At 31.7% G+C, this 27,819-nt stretch overlaps 1 protein-coding gene across 1 annotated transcript in view; it reads left to right on the forward strand.

The window, feature by feature from the left end:
* LOC134724764 (voltage-dependent calcium channel gamma-7 subunit-like) overlaps positions 1–18,067 on the forward strand; it is a 44,519-nt gene extending 26,452 nt beyond the window's left edge. The window contains exons 2-4 of the mRNA XM_063587995.1: positions 4,964–5,044; positions 12,509–12,646; positions 16,468–18,067. Coding sequence (XP_063444065.1) covers positions 4,964–5,044; positions 12,509–12,646; positions 16,468–16,721 — 473 coding nt within the window. The 3' untranslated portion in view covers positions 16,722–18,067. The remainder of the gene's footprint in view (positions 1–4,963; positions 5,045–12,508; positions 12,647–16,467) is intronic.
* The last annotated feature ends 9,752 nt before the right edge of the window (positions 18,068–27,819 follow it).

The raw sequence follows: 27,819 nt of genomic DNA on the forward strand, positions 1-27,819 counted from the left end.
AATTATTGTCATCTAGTTATATCGGAACCGTTTTAACAATTCCATAGAACATTTGTTAGTTATACACTCATGCACAGTATGCAATGAACATTTAAACGTCTGATCGATATATTAAGCAGAATATGATATATATAATGTATATACGCTAGAATGAAAAGAGCAAAACAACGGTTTTAAAGAAAGAAAAGATTATCAAAAACAGATCTTATGTCTCTTTTCATTATGATGCTAAATGCCAGGAATGTGTCTTTGTTGGTTTGAAGCAATAGAATTGTAACGGCATGGGGAGACCAGCTTATGTTCCCCATATGAACGTAATAGAAGTGAACAATGGAAACAATTTAGAAATGTTTGACGCTACTATTTGAATCCTTTTTGTCGTCTGTAATGAAGAATTTATAGAATGATGTTTGTGTTTTGATCCGATTATATTGTATGTATATATCTCTGTTATTTTTGTTTGTTTTTTCACTGGTCAGTATTCAAATTGGGGAAGTTGAGGACTTTCAGAATATTTGCGCTTTTTTTGTGAATTACCGGTTCATACAATGTTGACTTTATTAATAAATACTGAGGTTTTTCTTCCACATTGCATAGATAGCCGTACCAAAAGTTTGAACAAATGTTTAAAAAACTTGTTACTGTTGGCAGACCATGTGTAGCTAACTAGGCTGGAAACGACTGTATGTTCGAGGCTTCGTTAGATGCAGTTTTGTCGCGGGGTTAACATGTAGCTTTTTTTCTTTTTTTTCTTAGTTTATTGTTCATTGTCCAGAGGAAATCAAATAATATATTAAAATGGTAATTTCTATGAAATATTCAAAGAATTGTATGGACTGTAACGTAATACCATCAATTTGTAGACTAAAATGGGCAAAAAATCTGACTGTCGTCATTTAGCACACAATCAAGTGCAATTCACATACTGATGTACATTTGAGTGAATAATCAATTTAAATTGTAATCTAATGATCCTTCCCGTGTTGAATCCTCTGGTGTCCAAATTAATATGTCCATTTTACTGAAGAATATTGCAATTATTAGTATATGTCTGTGTACATAAAGCATAAAATATAAATGCTTAAGCCGCTTAAAGGTTATTTTGGGAAACTATTATTGCTTTTAGAAGTAGGTTATCATACAAATAATACTTCATCTCTGCACGTTCATAAAGGTGAAGAGTTTGTTCATTTCTTTGTTCATTTTATAACGTGACGACTGATTGATGGGTCAATCTATTGTTAATTAATATATGCTGTTACATTCTGCATATCTTAGAATCAATAATAACTATCACTACACGCAAGCTCAAGGACAAACATATCTTAAGTATGCAAGAAACATATCGGCCACACACTTGCAGTTTATGTATAGATATAATTATGTTCATTGCTTTTTTTATTCTGTCGGTATTCATTATCATGATGGAAAGTTTTCACCTGTACCAATCAAACAAAGGCTCTTTGCTTTTGTTGTTCCAGGTGTATTACATATCTTTAAACTGTAGATAGAATGAGCATATATTATTTAAAGGGGTTCGATTCGTCTACAAAAGCAAGGCTAAGGTTCTGACTCGACATTGATTGAATAGATGGAGTGTTCTTTTTTTAAAGTCACTTTCAACACTTTTTTCATGTTCAAATTGTCCTTTTATGATGGATAAAACCGGTGTTTTCGAAAAGTACTACCCATATAGCCTCTCACATCATCAGTATTATTATACAATTATCAACCAATGCACCTGGGTGCTTTTTTTAATTTTTTTTTTTATTTTAGGCCAGTTTGAATTAATGAGCAGGAATACAAAAATGGTAAATTAAAGCTATTTTTTTGCCATTCTAGAAATTAACATGATTAATGTAAATGATTGTTAGGTAAAATCTTAGCTAATAATTGAAATAAAATATTAAAGCACTCAGGGAAATTAAAATGAGACTACACTTTATTTTTTAAATATTAAAAATAATATTGCACCTATGACTAAATTCGGAACCTAGTAAGTGTTAGGATGAAGCGTCATCACGTCGTAGCAAGTCTTTAAACAACTAAGCTAACTTGATTAGTTATATACGATTGATCAAGGTCTTGATAACGACTTTATAATACATTCTGCGTACTTGTAAATAAACTTTTCATAGATACCAGGATTGCATTTTGTATTTACGCCAGACGCGCGTTTCGTCTACAAAAGACTGTCCAGTGACGCTCGAATATAAAAAAGTTAAAAAAGCACGGTACGAAGTTGAAGAGCATTGAGGACCAAAATTTCTAAAAGTTTTGCCAATACAGCTAACTATATCTATTCCTGAGGTAGAAAAGCCTTAGTATTTCAAAAAATCAAAAGTTTTGTAAACAGTTAAGTTATCAATGTGACAAAATAATGTATACAGAAGTACATTCATCTCTTCTGTATTGACATGGGTTATTATTAATATAGATATAGGAAGATGTGGTATGAGTGCCAATCTATGGCCATATAAATAAATAAACTGTTGAAAAATTTTCAATTTTATTAAGGATTCATATTCCAGGTACATATATAGCTTTCATTTCTGTATTTTTGAAAAGTTGTTTATGCTCATGAACTTCGTACTTTATTTTGCCTTTTAAAAAAATCTAAGGTCACGGGTGAGTCTTTTGTAGACGAGACTTATGTCTTGCGAAAAACGTTTTAATCCTGGTATATGTATGATTAGGTTACATGTATCATACTCAATAATAATGGACGTTGATAGTTTGGCTGTTTCATCAATTTGCATAGCGTCTGGCAATGCACAAATGGGGATGTACTTTTATACAGTGTCATGATGATCGTCTCAAAGTGCGCATTCCTTCATGTTGTTTCGTCTCCTCAATCACGTTTGTATGTATTCAAAAACAAACTTCAAGTTCTGTTATGATATAGTTGTCCACATAAAAACAAGAATTGTTAGGGGCAACCTACAGCTATATATTTGTTATAAGTGTTTGAGAAAATATAAAAGGAACTTTTGAATAATATGTATTGTAATTAAGTAAAAGGATAAGTGAATACTAAGTACTAAAGATTGAAAAGAAATAATTTCAAACTGAAGAAAATATGTAGACATTTTTTATTACATAAATGATTTTACAAAATGACATCATTTAATCATAGAAGAATAAAGAAATGTGGTTTGATAAACAATTTGAAACTAAACTACAAAAAACTACTGAAAGTAAAGGGCACTGTACGACCTTCAGCAATGAAGTTCTCATGATTTGTGAAAGGGACATTACCTTGGAAATTATGATCACCGATTTGATTTATAACAAATATTCAAAAATTAAAAAAAAAAAGTCCAAAAGAAACAATTACCAATGTAGTGACTCGTTTATACAATGTATCGTCATTTCGCACGTTTCTTGTGACCATAACAGCATCATTATAACCATCGAGATGACCTTCAAAGATTGCCAAAGCAATGGTAATAGGACCCAAAATAAACAATATAAAGACCTGTTGGTGACCTTCTGCTGTTGTCTATTCTATGTTTGCCTATTTGACACATTTTCATTCTCAATTTTATTAAGATAAATATGATAGGACAGACTACCATGCACGTACAATCGTATACATAGTAAAATGACGGTTATAGGTGTGTTAGATGGAAAAATATAAATCATGTTTTACTCGTTTGTGAATGATTTTTGTGTAGTTCGAATAAGCCAATGAAATGATTAACCTTGGTGGCTCCCTTGTTGAACTTTCCATTTTGAAATAATTTTCTTTGTATTAAATGAACATGCATAGCCTTTGTGGAGAGTTGTCTCATTGGCAATTATATCACATTTTTTTGTTTCAAGTAAAAGGATGCATGAATACTGATTAAAAACTGATTTGATTAAGGACTTGGAAGCCAAAAATTCTGAGGTGATGATTTTAGCCCATATACGCCCGACGCGCGTTTCCTCTACAAAAGACACATCAGTGACGCTTGAATCTAATAGATATATATATTATTTCAATATTCCGCTTTTAAAAATATGTGATGCAAAAAATATAAGCTCTAATCGAACATAACGCCCCGTAAGAAAAATCTCAGTCAATGAGATAAAATAAATTATTTTTTTTTATTAATGAAAATCTTACTGAAGGAGCATGTTCAATATTTAGTTAAATAGAAAACAAAATCATTGACAATTCGTACTGCTGATCTCAACTGGACAATAAGGGCTGGACTTGATGAAATCCGAATCCAAGGTCAAATTATTTGGTTTGCAATGCGATTTGTATCAAGTAGCTTCTAACAGAAAATTTGCTTCAGCTTCAACATTAACTTTCGTATTAATGACAAGTGAAGTTTATCAAACCATAGTTCAGTTCAACTTTAGGTTAGAAATACATCGTTTTTGTTCAATCGAATTGGTTGAGTGTAGTCTTTCGCTAATGTAAGCAAATCGTAAGTTTATTTAGTCTCTCGTAGCTGTTTTCTCTCTTACCAAAATGGATTAGATGTCAGGTTTCAATACAAACTTTGTCTCTTTCACTGATTATTGTTGTGATAATGGTGGTGATCCATTACATTATAGCATTAAGGTCAATAAAAAGAAAGCAATATAGAGTGTCCGTGATACATAAAGAAGTAAACACAATAATGGAGATTATACGATATACTATTGTGCTGTGCTTGTAAATTCATTTTTAACGTAAACAAAGAGGATGTTGATTAGCATCTGCGTGATAAAAGATAATTGATAATAAATCCGATCGGATGTGTTCAATCTTATTCCATATTACTTTTGATATCATCCTTCCAGATTGATTGTTTGAAAAATATCAACATTTTCTATTCTGTTTCAATTGAATTGCAGAGAGAATAACTTATCATGTTATATAAAATACAATAAGGAGGAAAACAAGAGGAAATAAAACATATTAACATGATTAGTGCTACGAGCTTCTATTCGGATATTAAAATGTTTGTTTTCTTTCTTTTTTCAGAAGAAACATGCAGAGATCATAATTTATTCCCAACAGAGATGGAGCTTTACCATGATCATACTTTAGATATGAAAATATTAGGTAATGTATGTTTAAACGTTGTTGCTAATTGATAGCAATGAACAGTGTCGGGTCACACAAATTTCATTAAGCAATAATAGGATATCTACGTAAAAAATCGTAGACAAGATGAAATAGATACAAGAAGATATGGTACGAGTGCCAATGAGACAACTCTCCATCCAAGACATAATTGGTAAAAGTAAACCATTATAGGTCAGAGTAAGGTCTTCAACGCGGAGCCTTGGCTCACACCACAAGCTACAAGGGATCCCAAAATCCATTAATTTAAAATAATCAGACATTGGCCTATAATATGGCTTTCAATCAGTACCAAAGAGAAATAGGTAACAGTTCATGTAGACAATGTAGATGTCTAAATAAGACGTCTTGTTGTTTACACTCACAGAAGAAAATATATGTAACTAATTAATACAAGATTCAGAATGACATTATAATGAATGCAAATTTTATGATTTTAAGTACACAACACATATCCATTAATTCAGTAAACATGCTAATAATTAAAAAAGAGGGACGAAAGATACCAAAGGGACAGTCAAACTCATAAATCTAAAACAAACTGACAATGCCATTGCTAAAAATGAAAAAGACAAACAGACAAACAATAGTACACATGACCCAACATGGATCATTCAAATATTTTTAAATCAATATTATTGTTTATGATGTATTTATATCCACATGCAAACGATATTTTGATATGAGTATAAGTAATGGTTAATTATAATTTTTGTATATGATTTGGTTTTGTACATGTTTTGATTAAATTTTTCTGGTATATGGCTATTAATTACACACGATGACTTTGACTCATAGGCAGAATGAGTCGCATGTACATGAAACACGTGATTATCAGCATGATATTGTCTATCGAAAATGGCATTTAAGAAACCAGAATTATTAGAATACTTTTTGCTTAATTTACACCTTCTTTTACCTAACATTAAGCTGACGGAATAAATTTCACGCTATGCCAGATGTTTTGTTAAGAATTATATTATAATACTTGTAAAACAAAACCCAATAACAAAAGTAGTAATCTTGAATCTTAAACAGGAAAAAGTACAAGTTTAACGACAAGGACTTCCAATGAGCAAATGAAAACCTGCTAGTGCGACAGTTTGAGACTGAATTAATTTTGTAAAAATTTCACTTGAAATAATAGCATTGTCAGTAATAAATACGACATAAAGCGTCTATATATCTATAGAAAAAGAGAAAGATTGTAGCAAATACAGTTATATGGATACCGTCAGTGTTAATGTACAAATTTAGAAACAAAACTGTGTCTGCATAATAAAACAGTCAAACAAATGATCCAGTTAACCAAAACACTACGGTTAGTTATGTGGCTTTGAGGAAATACCTGCATTGTAATGGCATAAAATTCTGTGAGACAATGTCGAAGTATAAAACATTATACCACTTCTGTCTATAGACCAACGAATGTCACTTATCTAACGTGACGAAAGGGTTTAGCGTGCACACAAATCACTTTGATTAGAGACTTTGCTTTTTGAATTTTCTTCAGACTTTTAAGCAATCAAATTTAAGCAATCTGCATTAACAATCTCATACCATTCGTTTGAATAATATTCAGACTTGAACTTGGGTGACAAAAAACCAATTCAACATTGTATTTGGAAACAGTATAGATCATGTCAAAGTCTCAATAAGAACACATTTCTCTGTTTTTTACACAGCTTATAAAACAAAAGATATATAGGTATACAGTATATGATATAAGATTCGGACTGAAATAATGAATGCCAATTGAAAGTTTATTCTAAAGTACACAAAAACTTATCTATTATTTAATGAACATTCTAACAGCTAACACTGTAACAATCAAACAACCATTCATGAATAATTTTTAAGAATCTTCGACTCGTCCAGATACTTCTAAAATATGACACCAATTTACTTATGTTGAAAGTATCTACATATACAATATTGGCCCATATAAAAACTATATACTTTATGAATATAAGTAATGGTAAATGTCATTTCGAGATTGATTTAACCTTGTAAATATTTTTGATTAGAGTTTTGTCCTGATATACTCACTGTTGATGAAAATGTGAGATGGTAAGAAATACGAGTTCTACACATTTACATGATGAGTCAATCGTAGACATAACGCGCGTATGATTTATCAAATAATGAAAACACACTTTATAAATCTTCTGCGTCTACAGCTCTTATGATTTATCAAATAATGAAAACACACTTTATAAATCTTCTGCGTCTACAGCTCTTTCTTGATTTACCCGCATTAGGATAGCTCAATACTAAACGTTTGAATAAAAACGATGTACAAGATCCAAAACAGTTGAAGAAACAAATGTAGAAAAAGAGAGCATGATATGATTGTTATTTCTTAATGGCAGACAAAAAATGTCGGACAAATAGTATTTAAGGTATTAAAGGACATTGTAGACCAACAAAATAGTCAATGAATTATTTTAAATTTCGCATATTTTGATCTTTACAAAACATCAAAATTTGATAATAGGTTTCCAGGCCTAAAAGGACATCGTTTTGCGCAATTAACACTTTCGCTCACCTAACACTGAGATGATTGAAAAACTTCATGCTAAACCAGATGTTTTGTTGAGAGAGTGCTAATGGCAGGTTATTGTGGATACAAAATAAGTTAACAAAAGTCGCTCATCTTGAATCGAAAAAAAGGCAAAATTATAAAAAGAAAAATCGAAACTTGCGATAGATACAGTATAGGAAAACTGACTAGTAAATATGATTATGAAAATAATTTGTAAACTTGAAATTTATGTATATCTGATCTCTTTAAATTATGATAACGACATGCATTAAGACGATTATAAAATTAATTTTTGTCACTTCATTTTTTGATATATTTGATTTGAAGGGACATAAAAGGCAGTAAATTGTATTGTTAATCTCAGTTCTTTAGCGTATGAATGTTTAATGTTAGCGTATAGAGTGTCGGATCTGTACAGACATTTCCAGATTGTGTAAGGATCAGCTGAAACCTTTGAATAGCATAATTTTGTCTGAATAGTTTCATTTTTGTCTGTAATTTTGTTCTACACCAAGGCAGACACGTGCGTTTGTCGGACACTATTATGAGTCTGGTATCATTCTTGAATGTTTATAATGAAAGACAAATTGCATTTTGTTCATAGAAAAAAATCCCTTTTTTATGAAACTATCTTTTTCAATTATACTTAGTCTCACGTAAGCACGTATTAATTAGTTGGAGAATACAAGTTTATGAAATGCAAGATAAGTAGTATTATCTAATACACTTCTTAAATGCATTAATTTGAACATAAATGGCAAAACATATACTGTATAAAATATTTTTTTTTATTATTAGTATTAAAATTAGTATTGGTAATAAAAAAGATTTCGGGTTAATTTGTTCATACTCAAAAATGTGCGAAAGGCTTTCAAACCATACATCACTGATCTTGTATTATTGAGTCCTTACTAAAACACGAGACAAAAGGAACTTTTATTTGGTCTTTATAGACCATTGCTGTGACTGTAGAAAGGAATTGCTATAACAATGTTTTCGATAGTATACAAGACTTTTCGTGAAAGTAATTAACTAAAAAATACAAAAGTTTATATTTTAAAACAGAAAAATCGATGTTTAACATTTTATTTACAAAATTATCCACGTTTTTAGTAGATGTTTCATGCTTAAAGATTTATTTTTTATTGATTAAGAATTTAACATCAATCTTGTATTCTTTAAAAAAAAACAATGCGCAAGCTATATCTTCATTTTCATTAAGACAGATAAGATGGATCTTATGACTGTACTTAGTAATCCAACATAAGACTGTAGAACTTCAAGCTTAAATACTGCCAAGTTCTTGTCAATATCTGACATATTTAATGTCTCATGTATAATCTTATTGGATATGTACAATTATAAGATGCTTAATTGTTATGTCTGCTTAAATCTTGTGCTAACAAGATTCTGTGAATTCAAATAAAAACTAAATGCATAAATCAATAAACATAATTTGTGTTTTTTTTATTTTTTGTTCAATTACTTTTACTTGTGATGGATGTTTAAGGGTGTAGGTACAAAATATACGATAGGTTCATGATTTGTAAATTTCAATTCGAAATTTTAAAAGGTATGGAAAATTATCATAAGGCAACGAAACAGCAGCAGCAAGAAATTTTTAGACAATAATTTTTTCCCTTAGAGATTAATAGAAAACATTTGGGCATTCATTAGATCAAATTGGATTTAAAAGATTTATTTTCTTTTTAAATTAAGTATTGCTTGTAATTCAAATCAGTGGCAAACGTTTTGAACGAGGCTATGTTTTACTTGCTTGTTTAATGCCTTTGGACAGGTACATAGACATGTATCGAGGTGAAAGTTTTATCACATATTATAACCCTACAACGGTACCTATTTTTACCTCGATCGACTGCAATTACAATTGAAAAAGGCAATTCACCTTGTTTCTAAGAATTGAAAGAGAGAGGTAATCAAAACTTCTATGTTACTTCTTTACGCCCACCACTCCTAAGCTGCCTAGACAATATATCAACCTATAAATTGACCCGAGACTGAAAAAGTTGTAAATGAATTAGAATATCAAAGAACTGTCTTATATTATCATCTACATTACAGCTGCTTCAGCATCAGATCTTTTTTTCTTTGTTGATAATTTTGTTTACATATATATCCGTTCTGAATATTACGAAATCACAAATCAAATTAACGACTAAGCAGATTTCTCGTGTTTGACCGACTTTTTTAGAATTGCCATTCCTCGCGAAAAGTACACTTTCACTTGTGTATACATGTCACATCTGCTCTTCAATCAGTCTGTTTGACTGCTAATAAGCTAGTGGTGTCGAATATTTGAAATTTTTATAAAATTTATAAATGTGTTTGTATCAATCATACAGAAGTGCTAACTCCTTTAAGTGTTCTTCATCGTACAGTGTAATTTTGGACTGTTGTTTTTCTTTTCATTTTGTTTGTGGCCATGGGGATATCTTTCTCTCTTCGAAATGTAGTTTTTTAGTGGCTTCTTGGAATATTGTAGCAGAAACCAAGTATCAGACATACCAACGAACTTAGTTTATATTCATTAAAGACTGTAAAATTTATATAACTTCGAATAAAAGATAATATCACGCATATGACGTCTTTTGACTATCAAAGCCAATAGTAGATGGTTTACTAAACCATTGGAATGAAACCCTGATTATAATTCCTTTTAAAAGAAATGTTTACTCAATTAAAAAGCTCACCACTTTTGTTTTTCAAGGTCACAGATGCAATATTAAGTTGGAGTCAGTACTAATATCTGGAAACCACAAGTTTGTATTCATAACGATACAAAAAATAGAATAGAAATCCGAATACTAACAGCCTAAAAAGTCAAAAATGACAGACATGAGCCGACGGCTACCACCAAAATACAGGCTCTTGGCTTGAGACAGGCACATATAGAATGTGATGGTGTTAAACAAGTTTACTTTTGAAGGCCCCGACCCTTCCTCTAACATGTGACTGTGGTGTAATAGTACAATATAAGAACAATTTATGAAAATCAATTAAAAAAGGACTAAACTCATGCATCAAATCGATACAAACAGAGGTCATTAACATCATAAATGGTTCGTTTTTTCAATGAAGTTGTTTATGCTATCTAAAGTACGTGCTCACTTGATCACCCACAATGTTATCTTCATTGCAAAAATGTAAACATCATAAACTTTATTTTCTTCTCTATATATTTACTCATTAACATTGGTATCTAAAAGACTTAATCAATTTTCTGTGGATTCGTAACGTACTAATTGTTTATACAGCATTTATATGTCGCACATTGCAGAGGTTGCATTGTAAATCCTTGGATTTGTTACTGAGCCAATTCATTAACCGTTATGTTTGTATAGAATATGTAACCACAAGATATACAAATATAATACCCTCGAAGTATATACAACGACAGAGAGGTGCCTGCTTACTTAAGATGGAATCAAACGTGACTTTAAAAGAGAGACGAAAGATACCTAAGGGACAGTCAAACTCATTAATCGAAAATAAACTGACAACGCCATGGCTAAAAATGAAAAAAAGACAAACAAACAATAGTACACATGACACGACATAGAAAACTAAAGAATAAACAACACGACCCCACCAAAAACTGGGGGTGATCCCAGGTGCTCCGGAAGGGTAAGTTAAATCTCTCTTGAACTTGTGTTTTGCAAGACATCTTGCCATCGAGTGAATTTAGCAAAACAATTTGGTAGAATATTGAGGTTTGAGCCTAGTTCACACCCATAGGTTCAATGACAGTCCTGATAGAGGTTTCCTCTCCAATGATCTGCATAAGCCAAATATTCAGCACTACTTTGTTGACATGAATTATGAATTTTTCGAAAAACTGAGCATGTTTTCCCCCTCAATAGATTAACTTAGCTGTATTTGACAACAGCTATCTGAATGTTTGGTCCACAATGCTCTTTAATTTCATACTTAATTGGCTTTTCACTTGTTTTGTTTCTGCGTCTTTTGTAAACGAAATGCGCGTTTTATGTACAAATTGGTTAGCCCACTATATGTGATAAGTTTATCAACTAAATAAGATGTCACAGTCTGTATCCTTTTGAAACGACAGTATTACGGATCTAAATTCCTAACGTTTTTGCATAATACAGCGAATGTATTATATTCATGGGGTAGACAATCGTTATAATAAAATAAGGTAAAACGGCAAAATAAAGTACGGAGTTCAAGGGCAGTCAGGATCCAAAATTCCGAAGCATTCCCTAATGAAATTGTCGTTGATCTACAAAAATATGCTTATAACATGCTTAGAAAACAAGAAAATAAAATGCACTTAACAGCAGGAAAACAGCATGTGGGTGGATTAATCTAAAAATATCTGCAATTTAATAACAAACCAAACCACATAAATACTGTTCCCTTAATTAATTAAATTACAGTGGGAATACAGATATTCGTGCTATAATTACACTAGATTCCATATTGATCATGTTGTTATTAATTACGTTGACTTAATTAGACCAGAACCCCTCTGGTGAACTTCCGACATTTTAATAGAATATTCTATTATTCCTCTTGAGATCAGAGCTAATTACTGATTTTTGCACATTATTTTTTTTAATAAAATCGCATATATATAATAAGATATGATGACTTTGCACTTTGAGACATGAAACTGTTTTTTTTTGTTTTTAATTATTAAAGTTGACCAGCTAATAACCAATAAATTTGAGGGATAAAACAAACAAAAAATATCAAGAAAGTAGTGGATAAAACCCACAACATCCACGGTGCCAGAGGCCTGCACGCCACCACGATATTCCCGAGTTGGTTAAATCAGTTATTTGTCTAACGACTAACACTATTAAGCCCACTGCATGTATAACTTTTTGTAAAATGTTTGTCTTTTCTTTTTGTAGATTATATGCGCACAGGGACAGCTTTCGGAATTATCGCCGTAACTGTTATGGTGATTGGTCACATGTTTGCATTTTATGCCCTCAGAAGACCTAGATACATAGTTAAGAGACTGACAGCTTTAATTCATTTTATGACAGGTAAAACGTTATATAACAATCAACAAAGAAAGATTTTAATAACCATGATATGAAGACAGTGAGAACAAGTTGGTTAACACGAAAATTGACCTCAAAATATTCTATATGATGGTATTGAATTCTAAAGATACACATGCACATAAAAGGTAAAAGTAACAGTAATTAGGTAAAGAACTATCCGATTTTTTTAAAGAATAATTTGGAGGCAGCAGTTGTTTGCAGATGTTCAAATTATATAAATCTATTCATTACATACACATAAGCAAATCGCATTAAATGTTAAAGGATCTAGATAGTGTTTGTTTAAAAAACAAATATCCACTGTTATGCATGTATCAAACGTTAAGGGAATCAACACCGTAAAAGTTCATGAAAAGAACGAAAAAAAACCAACAACATAAAACACAAGCGTTATATTGACAAACAACAAAAATCGTAAACGGACAAATTGCCATAGAATTAAGATTAAAGGTTAATAAAGGCAACAGTAGTATGCAAAGTCATATACACTATTAATTAAATCTAGCGCAAGTCAATTCAAGGAAAGTTCTTATCAAAAATAGCTTTACAAATATGACTGTTGTATAAGTCATGTTTAAACGCGAATTGAAAACAATACACATCAATCTTCAAACAGATTACATGAAATAAGTACATCTGCGACATTATAAATCTATATAAATTCCTGAATCTCGGACAGATTACTCGCATCTAATACAATATATCATGATAGCAGACTTATAAATCGCAAAGCAAATCAGCTTTTGGGAATAATAGATTTTATAATGACACGTAGAGGAAAAATCCTTTCTAAACTCGCATTATTTATCTGACAGAAAGACTATAAATGAACAAATATACTAGTTAAGATGTCTAGGAGCAAGTATTGATATTTAATACCATATTTGTAACTAGCCTCAAACGGGTGTTCTGTTATATTATGCTAGAATTATACAATAAGCAAGTCGTAGAATATAGTGTTTCCTTTTTGTAACTCATAACCTCATTCCTTTTGCAACTTACTGTTCATTATATATTGAGGAATAAAGCTTGAATTATAAATACCTTATTTTAGGGAATAAGTATTTTCAGGCTTAAAGTAAAGTAACATTTATTAATTGATATTTAAGGACTATCTAATATTTCAATGCCCAGTAGCCAGTACTTCGGTACTGGCATGAAAATACGGATTTGTGTGTGTTATTAAAATTTGCTGTTACAAAATGTTATTATAGATTAAGGAATGTATCTCCCTCGTGCAAAGCTTTGGTTCCTTTCGCGGATTTGGCTTTACTTTTTGGACAGTAGCTCTTCATCTTGTATATAAGCTTTGGATTTCAAATATTTTGGCAACGAGCACCACTGAAGAGACATGTATTTTTGAAATGCGCATCTGGTGCAGGAAAATTGGTACCGTTATTATCTGCGAAAAATAAGGACAAAAGTAGATTACCGTTATTCCAAAATCATAAATCAATTGAGAGAATACAAATCCGGGTTACTAACTTACACCGAGCAAAACACATCAACTATTAGAGAAAAACTATGAAAAAACAGAAATACTGAAGTTAAAAAAAACCCCCACCAATGCAACAAACATATAAACGAACTATTTGATAAGAACTGCCATTTTCCTGACTTGGTACATGACATTTAAAGAAAAAAATGGCAGTTAAAATCGAGCAAGCAAACGTCGCTCGCTCAATTTCGCTAAATATTCATGTGCTGTGCTTGTGCTCGATTGGCGTTTTCCTATTTCCTATTTCAACGTTTTAATGAATTTTATAATTTAAGGTTGATGTTAAGACTTTGATAGTTTCGTTTTAATGTCTTCCAAATTTTTATAAGAAAATGGTTTCAATATTGGCTTGAGAAAGTATATATACGCATGAGTATTGATGAGACCGCATGTTGCCTAGACTAGACAAGATGTATTTTTTTTTTTTCGTTGGGTTACATCTCCATTTATTCCTATTTCAAGTAGCAATGAGCTGGTCACCAATAAACTCTATGATGTTTCTATAGAACTAAACGCGTTGAATGCTCACATGATCAGACTATTGACTTCTGTAACACAGTGACCCTAGTACGTAAAAACAATCATTTTCAAACATTTCATTTGCCGTAAAGCGGATTATCTTGCAAATACTGATATAAGTTCAAAAGAGCGTGTCTTTTCAACATGATATCAATATAACTGTTTTATTACAGAGTTATACTTTTTACATTTAAGGGCCGATAACACAGACAAGAAGTTACAGAATAATATTTTATTATTTTATATCCAATTTCCTCAAAAGAGCAAGTCATTCAATCAGATGAATGCTAATCTTGGAAGCTAGTGTATCTATGATTTACCAAAACCCTGAGAGGTATCCTTGAACCTAAATCTGCACATTAAAAGAGTGATTCATACTCATAAGAAGAAAATAAACTGACAACATCATTACTAAAAAAGAAACGTCAAACAGACAAACAACAGTATACAAAACTCAACATAGAGAACTAAAGCTTTAGTACCACCATCGATTTCCCCTATTAATCTTTGTTAAATTTGTACTTTATGACAATTTTATTCATTAAGTGCCAGTCTGCCTAAGAATCAGGCAGTGGTGAAAACATGACCAAAAAAACCCACTCAATTTGACATTCATTTCAGTTTATAAAATTGCACAAAAATAACATTCATTTCCGTTTTCTATTCTGGTAATAGAAGATACAATTTGGTTGAAATGCACTAGAAATTAACCAATAAGGGGAGATAACTCTGTAATTTGTTATCATTTTAACCAATTGTCTAACCACGTTATTTAATATTACCAGACACACACAAACGAAAGACCAATTATTTTTAACTCATGATGATTGTTAGCATTAAATAGCATGATTAGCTCGGTGGTATATACTTCCATATGAAGGATGATAAAAGGCGCAGACAAGCAGTACACAAATTCCCTCGTATGGTATAGACCTCCGTATAATGGTTCATGTATAAAACTGCATGACATTACGTAGATTCTTTCATAAATAAACTTTTTTCTTTTTTACAAAATTCGTTAAAAACCGTATACTGACATCTATATGGGTAGATTTTGTTTTGTTTCTGATGATTATTGTGTGGAAATATTTACGCATTATTAACGCATACCGAAAGTCTTCTTTAATTTTATTCATGCAATTAACAGTGCGATTTATGTTGTAAAACATTAACATCGTTCATGTGAGAGATTTATTTTTTCGTTAAATATTACCTGGCTTTTCCCATCATCATTGAACATGCCTGTTCAAAAAAACAATCTACATATTTAATGAAAATGTAAATACCAGAAACACTTGTATATGACAAAATATTTTCATCTGTTTTATTAGAAAAATTCACATGGTCTAACCTTTTTTAAATAAGTAGACTTGTTATTTTTTTTTTTAATTTTCTCCTTGAGGTTAGTCTTAGAAAATCTTTTACCCTTTGTTATAAGTTCTCTGCCAAGTGACATTGAATAAAGATTAAGGTGAAATGTCATTTTAAAATCTAATTTGTTTGTTTGATTTCGTTTATAAAAATAAAATATAGTTTGATTGCCATTTAAAAATCAATCCACCAGTGGCCGAATAACTAGGATTTAAACAAACACATTACTATTTTAAAGATTCTCCAAGTCTACCCTCTCAAACGAACTTGAAACAAAACTTTTATTTTACAAACAACTAAGAAAAGTGAAAGTAAAGCATGTTTATTTATCAAATGAACAGATTCCAACATACTTTGAACTTGATATTGAAGTAGAAGAGCAATAACTCTTCATTTTTCTTTCTTTTTGTAGCTGCCTGTGTGTTGGTTGAAAACGAGGTCTTTATCAGAAGAACAGAGTATGCAAAGACAAAGCTTCCCCTGCGACTCCCAAAAGAAGCAGATCACTCATACGGCTACTCCTTCGTTTTATCTTGGATATGTTTTGTCATTTTCCTGGGAGCTGGATGTGTGTTTCTATTTTCGTCTCATAAAAGGAAAGCTGACAATTTGAACGACGAATTCGATGATTTAGAAATAGATGAACCAGTCGCAATCAGACGATGATTAAAATCCTGGTACAACTAAGTTCCGGGAAGAAATAGTTTTTCTGTTTTTATCATGGCAAACAAGGATGAATTCCGAAAAAGGATAACTGATTCAATTTTGATTTTGAATACAGTTTTGATTATATGCATGCAAGTCCGAAACCTGGAGTGTAAAGAAAGAACCAGAACGAAATACGATGCATTTACACAGTACTGTTTCTTAATCGTTATTCCAAAAAAAGAGCCCTTTCATTTTCTCAGAGACGGCATATTGCTGACATCACTAACTTATTTATGAAATACTTGTTGGAAGTACGGTTTCTTTGTATTTCACTTTTCTCTGTTTCATTTTAAAACATCGACTACCTTTTTGTAAATATTCTATGTTGTCACAGTGTCTTGCTCAAATTTTGTTTATATTTCGAATGCAAATCTAAATGCTCAATTAAGTTCACAAGTTTCCAATTATAAAAACTCCCCGTTACGTATCAGGAGATATTTGTCATTTTGCTAATTGACATAAACGGTTAATAATTTGTGTAGGTTTTTATATGCTTATGTGCTAACCAATTCTCAAAACCAAATGACGCAAATCAATGTACACATGTATCAATGCCTTTTGAAATGTTAGCTATTTGATATACTTATATGCATACAGTAATGTAAAAGTATGGATTGCTCAACATAAAAGTAGCCAGGTATAATTACGGATTATAAAAAAAAATGGGAAAGATTTGCAAATTGTAAATTGAATTTTACAAAATATAAAAACACCCATTTAAAATGACAGTTTTTCATATAAAATAGGTCGTATTGCAAATGTTGAGCAATTTGGGGAGGTTACCGTTAACGAAGAAAATGCGGCTTCTTTTGTGACCTAATAGTTGTGTTGTTTTTAATTGATTGAAGATTGTCGTGCTCCCCCTTTCTAATAAGTGTTTGCAAAAACGCTTTTAAAAATCAAGAATTTACCACTTTCAATGATGAAATAAGGGGCATTAAATTACGAATCATTACTTTACCATCCATCTGAGTAAACTTTCCTCTTGTTAATTTCTTTAATGAAAGATCATTAAATTCATAGGCATTGAATTTACAATATTTCGTAACTTGGTCAAAATTATACTGACGTCTTGAGTATAGATTTGTTTGAGATTTTTTTTCATATTTACTCTTATCCTACAACATTTTGTGTATTCCATTTGTCTTCTTGGTAACAGTTTTATTTTTTTCCCAATTGCTAGTATTATAAAATCGTTGTATATAAAATGTACATATTTTAATTTAAATGCCTGTTACATATGTTATTTGCACTATTTTACATGTATCTATTTTTTTTCTATTTACCAAAGTTCACTACTTTTTACCATTTTTCAATAAATAAAATAACTAAATACAATATTGGGGTTTTCAAGCAATGTTACCCTCCCATGGCAGCTATCATAAGAAGGAATGCCATGATTCAGACTGCTATTATTTTGCTCTTAAATATATTGGGAACTCTGAACATCGTAGTGAAAAACGTCATGTAAAATCAGAAACTACGCAAAATGTCGTTTAAACATTGTTTTATACTTTCCGAATTGCATCCAAAATCCAAAGATACGTAGAAACTTAGAAGAAACGAGAGTCAAAAGTAAAATCACAAAAATACTGAACATAGAGGAAAATCAATTCCGAAGGTCCATAATCACATGGCAAAAACAAATAACAAAATGCATCAAAAGCGAATGGACAAGAACTATCATATTCCTGACTTGGTACAGGCATTTTCAAATGTAGAAAATAGTGGATTAAACCTGGTTCTAGAGCGCTAACCCTCTCACTTTAATGACAGTTTCATCAAATTCCATTGATGCGTTCAATAAACAGACACAATAAATAAAACAGTCAAAATATGGGTTCATTAGTCATTATCATATAAAAATCAAAAAAGGGCCAATTTAACAGAATACAAAAAAAATAGATACAAAAAAAAATCAAATTTCATTATTTGGCGAGGATATGTCACAAACTACAGACTAACAAGAAATAACACAACCGTCTAAACACATTAAGCAGAAAACTAGCAACGCGAACCTCAAGTGAAACTGAGTGTCTAAAGATACCTAATGAATATCGAGATCATATGTTTGGTACTTTTTATCCAGCTGAAAATGCTTTGCTGAATGTTTATGAAGGTATTTTCCAAGGAAACGATAAAATGGCTTCAAATGTTTAGATTTAAGCATTCTTGATAAAGATATGTTTAGAAACAAACACTGTTTTAGTCGCACCTTAATAAGGCATTTCTATTTTAAATAGACCAACAGCCGAAACTCAATGTACATTTGAAAGACCAAAACCGTACCCAACTATATAGACATATATAGGTGTACGGTTACTTTTTCTTTACGCTTATATAAATACTTGAACATAGAAGTCATTCTTTGGAATATGTTTTAATATCTGTTCAGCATTGTCAAATGACCTGCTATTGAATTGGTAAACACTATTCTAGAACAATTATACTGTAGAAGTTTTCTTTGTCGAGTAAACAAATACACAGATGATGATGTCACAAAATGCTGCAATTTTATATTGACATCAGATTAGTGTGAGTTTAGTGGATTAATGTTTAATAAACAGTTGGTATTCAAATGGCTACATACTTTGCAATTACACTGCCGAAAAATATGTAAAGTCACTTAAAAACTGAACACCGAGAAAAATTCAAAACGGAAAGGCATTTTTCAAATGGCAAAATAAAACGCTCAAACACATCAAACGAATGTATAACAATTCCTGACTTAATAAGGCCTTTTCTTATGTAGAAGATGGTGGATTGAACCTTGTTTTAAAGCAAGCGAAACTTCTGACTTGTATGACAGTCGCATCAAATCTGTCTTTGTACTTTAAAATTTTGTCAATGACAAAATGAGAAAATATCTTGTTGAATTTTATACTTAAACATTTTATCTGTTGATTACGTCATATAAATCGAGAACTAACATGTTAATACGAAATATAAATTGTACCAAATAATCTGCCAGCTGGTAACTGTGCTTTTTCTCAATTCCAAAACTTGAAAATTATAAACAATTACAATGTCCATGTCATACAAATGGTAGCTTTTGGTAGTCAACATGCTTGTGTTGATATGAATTATAATTGGTACGGTTATAATTAAAAATTGTGTATACAACTCCAATATCAATGACGTTATACTTTTTGGTAATATCTTTTTGGCTTGACTTGGTATTTATGCATCGAGCTATATATTTTGTGTTATTGTGCTGTATGTTTTGTTTTTCTGTATTCTTGATTTTACTTCTGTACTTTGTTTTTAGAGTGTCTGTATGCCATTTGGTTTTTCTTTGTTTAAGTATTTAAAATGCTTTAGATCAACACACAAGGTTAACTGCTTAACCCCAATTTTTTACAATTTTACCTATTATAAAATTGAAAATGGAAATAGGGAATGTGTCAAAGAGACAACAAGCCGACCGAAGAAAAAACAACAGCAGAAGAAGTGGAAGATATTAGCAGGCAAAATCGAGGGAATTGTGCAAATGATGATACAAGCATGAAAATTACCACAAAGCATCATTAGTATTTACTTTTAAAGAAACAACTGCTGGCCATTAAACATTTTTTTTTCAAGATGGCCACCGCCGTTTTCTAAAATGGCTGTTTTTTCAGTTTGAAAATACTTTTTTTTTCTGGAAAACTTTTCGTTTACCTTCTTTTAGTGCAAAACAGCTGTCAGGTTTGGTAGCTACCTTCCTTACATGTGAATAATTCACTAGACATGATTATTTGACATATACAGGGTTTGCGCATGCGTGAAAATGTAAAAACATTTTAACTATTTAGTATAAAATAAGGGATTTGGGATTTTCAATGATATTATGATTTTGTTTGATAACATTTTTCAAGGTTATGACACACATGATTTAACAATTTTGCGCATGCGCAAACTATTGATAGACATAATGCATGAGTTGTATGCACTTCAAGGGCAAACTCACTGGTATAAATCGTAGTCATCTCATTACTTTTAAAAGCGAGGCTCTTGTAGAGCTGTACCAGTAAGTGTAAAATCTATGATGCCATTGTTTAAAAACAAGCCCATTCAGTTGCAACGATCAGGTATTTGATGGATAACCCGGAAAATGTGGTAAAAACGAGAGAAACATCAATAGTAACGGCAGATCGGCCACTTTTGGTAATGGATATTCAGTGGGAATGGCCTGATTTGTACAGAGAAGATAAGTTTATCGTCATGTGAGGTGGTTTTTTGTTAGAAGCCACCCCTTTGTCATGGGTTGGGACCCCCTCCTTTTTAAAATGGCTGGATGTCCCTGTATAGTGTTTTATTTTACAAAACAAATAGATATAGTCCCAGGAGTGAGAATCCTAGCAATGACAGTGTAAAAATATGCCAAACTCTTATCACAGTAGAATCGAGAAATGGGAAGGTACAATGTACACCACCCAACTCCATCCTTATTTTGATCAAGAAAAGAATGCTGATTGTAAGGTCCTTCAAGTCGTTCTACGTTGACGAATTTCAATCCTATTCATATTGATAAATGACGTGAGTATATGTCAATGAGGACCGAACGACATACATGTATACTACAGACGGTACAATCAGTCTTTAACAATTGACAAATTAAAGAAGAAAAGCCAACTATTTGAGAGTATTATAATTTGGACTCAACAAATTTACAGTTTTAAACATGCAGTGAAAATTAACATATATGTATACAAAATAAATTGGCATTATGCTTTTATGTTGTGCTGTTACCCACTGAAAATAAGGGTTACATGCTCAAAACATTGTAATAATCCGGTGTGGGGGTGCGAGAGGCAAAATATTAGGAGCTACATCATTTAATGGCACTTGCAAAACAAAAAAGAGACAGTGCATGTGATTACGATTACATACATGTATATAACAAAATCGTATACGGACTGAACAGAATGGCGAACCTTTGTTGATAAATCACAATAAGATGCATGTAAACATCAGGATAGCTGCAAAGTTTGAGGCTAAAATAAGTTCATTTTGCTGTTTCAGCGGCATGAAACCTCTTAAACAAGGACAAGTACCATTTCGACAAAAACTTACCACTAATATCATGTCGTGACTAGCATTTTGCTCCAATATTTTTCATACGGCTTGCGGTTTATGTATTTCAAAAATAATACTTCAAATTTATTTGCTGATGGCAGATAACTCATTTTAAATTTCGACGAATCACTTCTAACCAAATTCACTGTGTCTAAACCACACCGGCAGAATTTGATCGGACTCGATGGTATCTAACGTCCGGCACAATGAAGGAACATCAATATAGGTTTCTCCTTATTTTCTTATTTTTTTTAATGATATCGAAGAATATATATACATATACAACTATTTTTTATTGTGAGATGCAATATTTTCTACAACCGTTCTATATTAACGGAGAAATAAGTCAAAATGCATGTCAAAATGACGAATTGAGTGAACCTTGCCTCGAAATTGTTTAATTTCTCTTTAAATTGTTCACATTGTACGGAAAGAAAGGTACGGGAAGATAGATATTGACACGGAGATTGCAAATTTAATTATCATGAGCATCTCAATAATTGTAACTCTGTGTATGGAACGAAAGAAATGGGTCATGTCAAAATGGAACTGGCCGGTTTCGTCAATGTATACAACCCGGTTTCGTCATAGATTTCAAAATGCACAACCCGGTTTGGTCAAATAAAAAAAATCATAATCGCATTACATTATAATTGATGATTTAATTTCAGAGTTCAAAAGGAGTTTTGTGGGTCGTTCTAAAACAAGTTCGTTCACCGGACAGCGGCTTATTATTTATATGAGTCTCAGATTCAAATAAATAATAAGCAAATTCCTACTCTTATAGAACTCAAATATTTTAATTTTACTTTGCATTCCGAACTTTTTAACAGCATATTGAGATTAATGCTCTTTAAATATGCGTTTTCTATATGAGTTATGGGAAAATATGTTGAACATGTTTAAACTTGAAATTAAAGTTTACGGTCTTAAAAATCGAAACACACAATTGATATGTGATTTTCTCGCACAAAAGAATGGACACCTTTATAAGTAATCTAATCATTCCATCTATGTAATCTTTTCTACCATCTTCTTAAGGATAAACGTTGATGATAAGACAAATGTATATGCATGCATAATCGACATAGAATGTAGGATTACAACTACCATGCAATGATTAAAATAAAATTTATTTATCACTAATTGTAACTATACTGCTATGTACAAATTAGTATAATAGTCTCAGGTCATCGATAAAATTCAATAATAATTATTTTGTTAACATTATTAAAAAAAACCGAGTCTGTACTGTCGCCATTGTGTTATGATGATCGTACACTGACGTTGGTCAATATATTTTGACAATACGGACAGACGGATTCAGTTGATTTCAAAGTGGGCGTATTTCGAACAACTTGTACATACCGCCGAGCGTAGCGAGTCGAACAATATTTTGATTATTTTTTGCTTTAAAAAATCGTTAAATACAGGAATCAATATAGTTTTGGCAACCGAAGGTGGGGTCGGGGCGTGCAACCTATACGGTATCTAGATTCGCCACTTATCTTATAAAGTGTATAACGAATTAAAATATTGTAAGAAATGAGAAAACAGGGACACCCGGGAAATCGGATTATGTGAGTTGGATTATGTTTATTATAATAAATGCCGAATATCAAGTTCTTTTTATCGATTCCTATACATTTTTCTCAAATATATATAAAAGTTATATAGGAAAATGATAAGGCAGACAAATGTACAAATAAATCGACTTGGCCGATATCCTCATAAATTTTATTGACCTTTAATTACAATTTTTTTTTCGTTTCTTTGCGTTTTTACACGCCCATCCCAATTTTGACAGGACGTATTATTGTATACACCCGTCTGTCCATCCGTCCTTCCATCCGTCCGTTCCTTCATCTATCAGTCATTCGTTCCGTCCGTCCGTCCGTCCGTCTAGCTATCCGTCTATCTTTCTTTCCAGCGTAAACATGTCGCACCGTAACTTGAGAACAGCTTATCTAGTTTTCATGAAACTTAACAAAGTTATTTCTTGAAATGGTCAAACGATTTGTAAACCTTTTAGTGAAAATCAAATTAAATCTTTTTGAGTTACAGAACTTTGTAAGTAAAACAGGAGTGTGTTTTTTTTTAACATGTCGCGCCATATCTCAAAATGGTTAATCATTATTGCATCAAACTTTACACACTTCTTAGTAATATAAATCTTAACTTCTGCATACTTTAAGGTGATGTTTTTAATTTTGTTTTTTAAGCGTTAATTAGGTTTTCTTTGTAAAAAAAAAAGGGGGGGGGGTCACATACTGCGATGTATCTCAAAACCTATATAAAAAAAATATCATAATGTTAATGTAAAAAAAATAATTAGATATCAGTGTTTGCTATTGAGTATTTATATTCCATTTAAAATTAGTTTGAAGATCAGTGAAATAACGGATACGACTTTCATTAGGAAAATGTGTAGTACTATAATTACCTATGTAAATAAATGTAAACACGCCAAGTTTACTTTATAATACATATATATTTAAATTCTTTCGAAAGACAATGTTCAGATCCGTGTTAACGTTGCTTTTCATAAATTGTTGGTTTTAAAAAAACAAAAAAACCGGGTGATATATATAGACGAAACCGGGTGTTGTGTAGTAAACAACAATGACGAAACCGGTGTATTTTTATTTGACATGACCCATTTCTTTCGTTCCATACACAGAAATACAAGTATTGAGATGCTCATAATGACTAGTTTTGCAATCTCTGTGTCAGTATCTATCTTCCCGTACCTTTCTGTCCGTACAATGTGAACAATTTAAAGAGAAATTAAATCAATTTCGAGGCAAGGTTCACTCAATTCGTCATTTTGACATGCATTTTGACTTATTTCTCCGTTAAAATAGAACGGTTGTAGAAAATATTGCATCTCACAATAGAAAATTGTTGTATATGTATATATATTCTTCGATATCATTAAAAAAATAAGAAAATAAGGAGAAACCTATCTTTCTTCTGTCTATTGATGTTCCGTCATTGTGCCGGACGTTAGATACCATCGAGTCCAATCAAATTCTGCCGGTGTGGTTTAGACACAGTGAAATTAGCCAATAATTTTAGAGGATGTAACGAATAATTTGTAAAAAGAATTTTGTCGATATCTTTTTTTGTTACAAAGAAGATGCACTCTGATGATAAACAGTGAATAGGGAGATAACTCTTAGAAAGAAAATTGTTCGTAGCGACTTGTCTTTCAGAGAGGATCAGAGAGATTTCATCGGTTGAGATATGGAATCTTTTAAATTATTTTATCATGAAGTCAGATTTGAACATCGACTTGAGGAATATTAATGAAGGTGTATTAAAACCCGAATATTTTTTATTTGTATTTTCCTTGGATTTCGGTATTTTTGCTTTTGCACTTTTTTTGTTGCTGAACTTTTTGGTTATATATAAGGCATATATGATATAATGGTTTGTCCGGTTAACTGCTCTATACATTTTAAACTAGAAGTTCAGATCTTATATTTTCTGTAAAGTGTTATATTATTAACACATTATACTCAATTAATATAACAAAAACTGCTCAAAAAGACAAAAAGATTTTGATGTGCCTTTAATAGATAATCGTCGTTTCTGCTGTTGGTGTAAATGTTCCGGACCATATGAGTATTTGGACCATACGCGTATGGTCATGACCATATGGGTATATACTCATATGGTCCGACCATACGCGTATGGTCGGACCGTACGCGTATGGTCGGGGTAATTAACAGGTACATTTAAATGCTTAACTCTTCATATAACCCTTCTAGATGTCACGTCATTAAAAAGACACTACCAAAAGTCATTTTATCATATATCTATTAAAATTAATAATAAAAAGATTAACAAAATAAAATAAGCAGTTTCACACAGTAAATTTCATCACTAGTCAAAACTATAGTAAACACATTTTTTTTCATTACCGATAATAAATTACGTTTAATATTACGAGTGAATGGCAAAATGTCGACCTGGGAAGATAACTTTCAACAATATTTTAATTAACTGTTACACACGAAGTCAACTGTTTCACTATAACCTGACGTAAAAGTCGACAGGATAAAGAGTCTAATAATTTGCTCACTTTTGAAACTTAATATAATAAGCATTAGAAGTGCAAAATTCAGAATTTTTATACTTATACGTGTTTTGTTTTAAAAAAAATAATTAATGACGTCAACGGCAAGGACACTAGTTCATTTTTTTGATTTGTCTGGTGATATGATGTACTTCAGTCATGTTACGATATTGGAGATCTAGAGGTTTTTAAAATCACCGTAGACACATCGGAATGACCCAGGCCCCAAGAAAAGCTATGGTACATGTACCGTGTGGAAGTAAATGTCACCCTACGCATACATGCAAGAATGCAACTTAGCCATGAAAACTAACTTTAGCATCGATATTTAATATTATCTGAATTGTAAATAATACAATTGCATGTAGTAATAATTGTTTTTTTATAAAGTTTTCAAATGCATATTATTGAAAAAAAATACCTGTATGGTCCAAATACTCATATGGTCCGGCCCGTTTATAACCAAACGAGTATATACTCATATGGTCCGACCATACGCGTACGGTCGGACCATACGCGTATGGTCGGACCATATGAGTATACGCATATGGTCATGACCATACGCGTATGGTCCAGATACTCATATGGTCCGGAACATAAACAAAAACCCGCATGACATACATTTGATAATGTCAACTCAGTTACACCTTTTAACTCACAAATTGTCCTTCTATTAATATTATAACTGTCTATGCCAATCAAGGACAATCAATCAGGCGCGGATCCAGAAGGGGTGTGTCGGGGATTGGAACCCCCCTTTTTTTGAACGATTAATGCATTTGAATGGAGACATGTAATTGGAACCCCCCTTTTTTAATGGCTGGATCCGTCCCTGTCAATACAGTACAACACAGTTGTAACATGAGAGGGAGCATTTGAAAGATTTAAACCACTTAATTAGAGTATTGTTATACCATCTAGAGTAACAGAAAAAGAAGCCCATCAAATTAAAAAAAAGTCATCTTTCTGAGTCATCTTTCTGAAACAAAACAAAAATGCATTTAACTTGTAAAATCTAAGAGCGGCCGGCTTTAAATCTTTTAATGCGATGTGTTAAATTGTACTCGGAGTAGTGTTTTGAGGCTGTAAATACAGGTATATATTTTGTTCATTTGTTATCATAAACCTTAATTTAAAACTAGCTACACGTGAACAGATTAGTAATAATTTGATATTCTTAGACACATATAAAACCATAGAAGTTATCACCCCTTAGTATGATCGTTTCTAATATTCCAAAACATTTTAAATAATAATGTTTTCAAATCAATTAAACTGTAAAAATCTATAGAATGAACAAAACGCAACATAAAATAAAAGCAAAGTAACGAAAAAAAATTTGGAAAAATATTTAAATGTAATAAGTACTATTTTCAAATACCAATATGTACATTATTTTCATTGAGATAAAGAGTTTCTATTTCAATAGTCTGAAGTTGAACCATAACCTAATGAAGGTCACTGAAGGTAATGGTACCGACCTTTCCAGGTATATCGGTATGCAGTATAGTTGTCCCCGATGGAATGTGTTAATTCACAGCCCTGACGGAGTAGAACCAATACTACCGCTTAACCCTTTCACTATATCAATAGTGCATTTTTCTGATGGGCTGTATATAGCTCTAAGAATTGGGTTTGGTAAGGAAGACCCTCTCCCACTTTCTTTTTATCATATTTCTCTTAGCCTCTCTTCCCTTTCTCTCTGTCCTTTCTCTCTGTCTACCCTTTCTCTCTCTACTCATTTTCTTTCTCCCTAACCATTCTCTCTCTAACCACTCTCTCTCCTTACTCCCTAACCATTCTCTCTCCCTACTCCCTAACCATTCTCTCTCTCTCTCTACTTCCTAATCATTATTCTCTATGTCCCTTATCTTTTCTCTTCCCTGACAGTGCGAAAAAGGGTAAGTGTGTGCGAGA

Source organism: Mytilus trossulus, chromosome 7 (genome assembly GCF_036588685.1).
Source record: "Mytilus trossulus isolate FHL-02 chromosome 7, PNRI_Mtr1.1.1.hap1, whole genome shotgun sequence".
NCBI classification, from domain to species: domain Eukaryota; kingdom Metazoa; phylum Mollusca; class Bivalvia; order Mytilida; family Mytilidae; genus Mytilus; species Mytilus trossulus.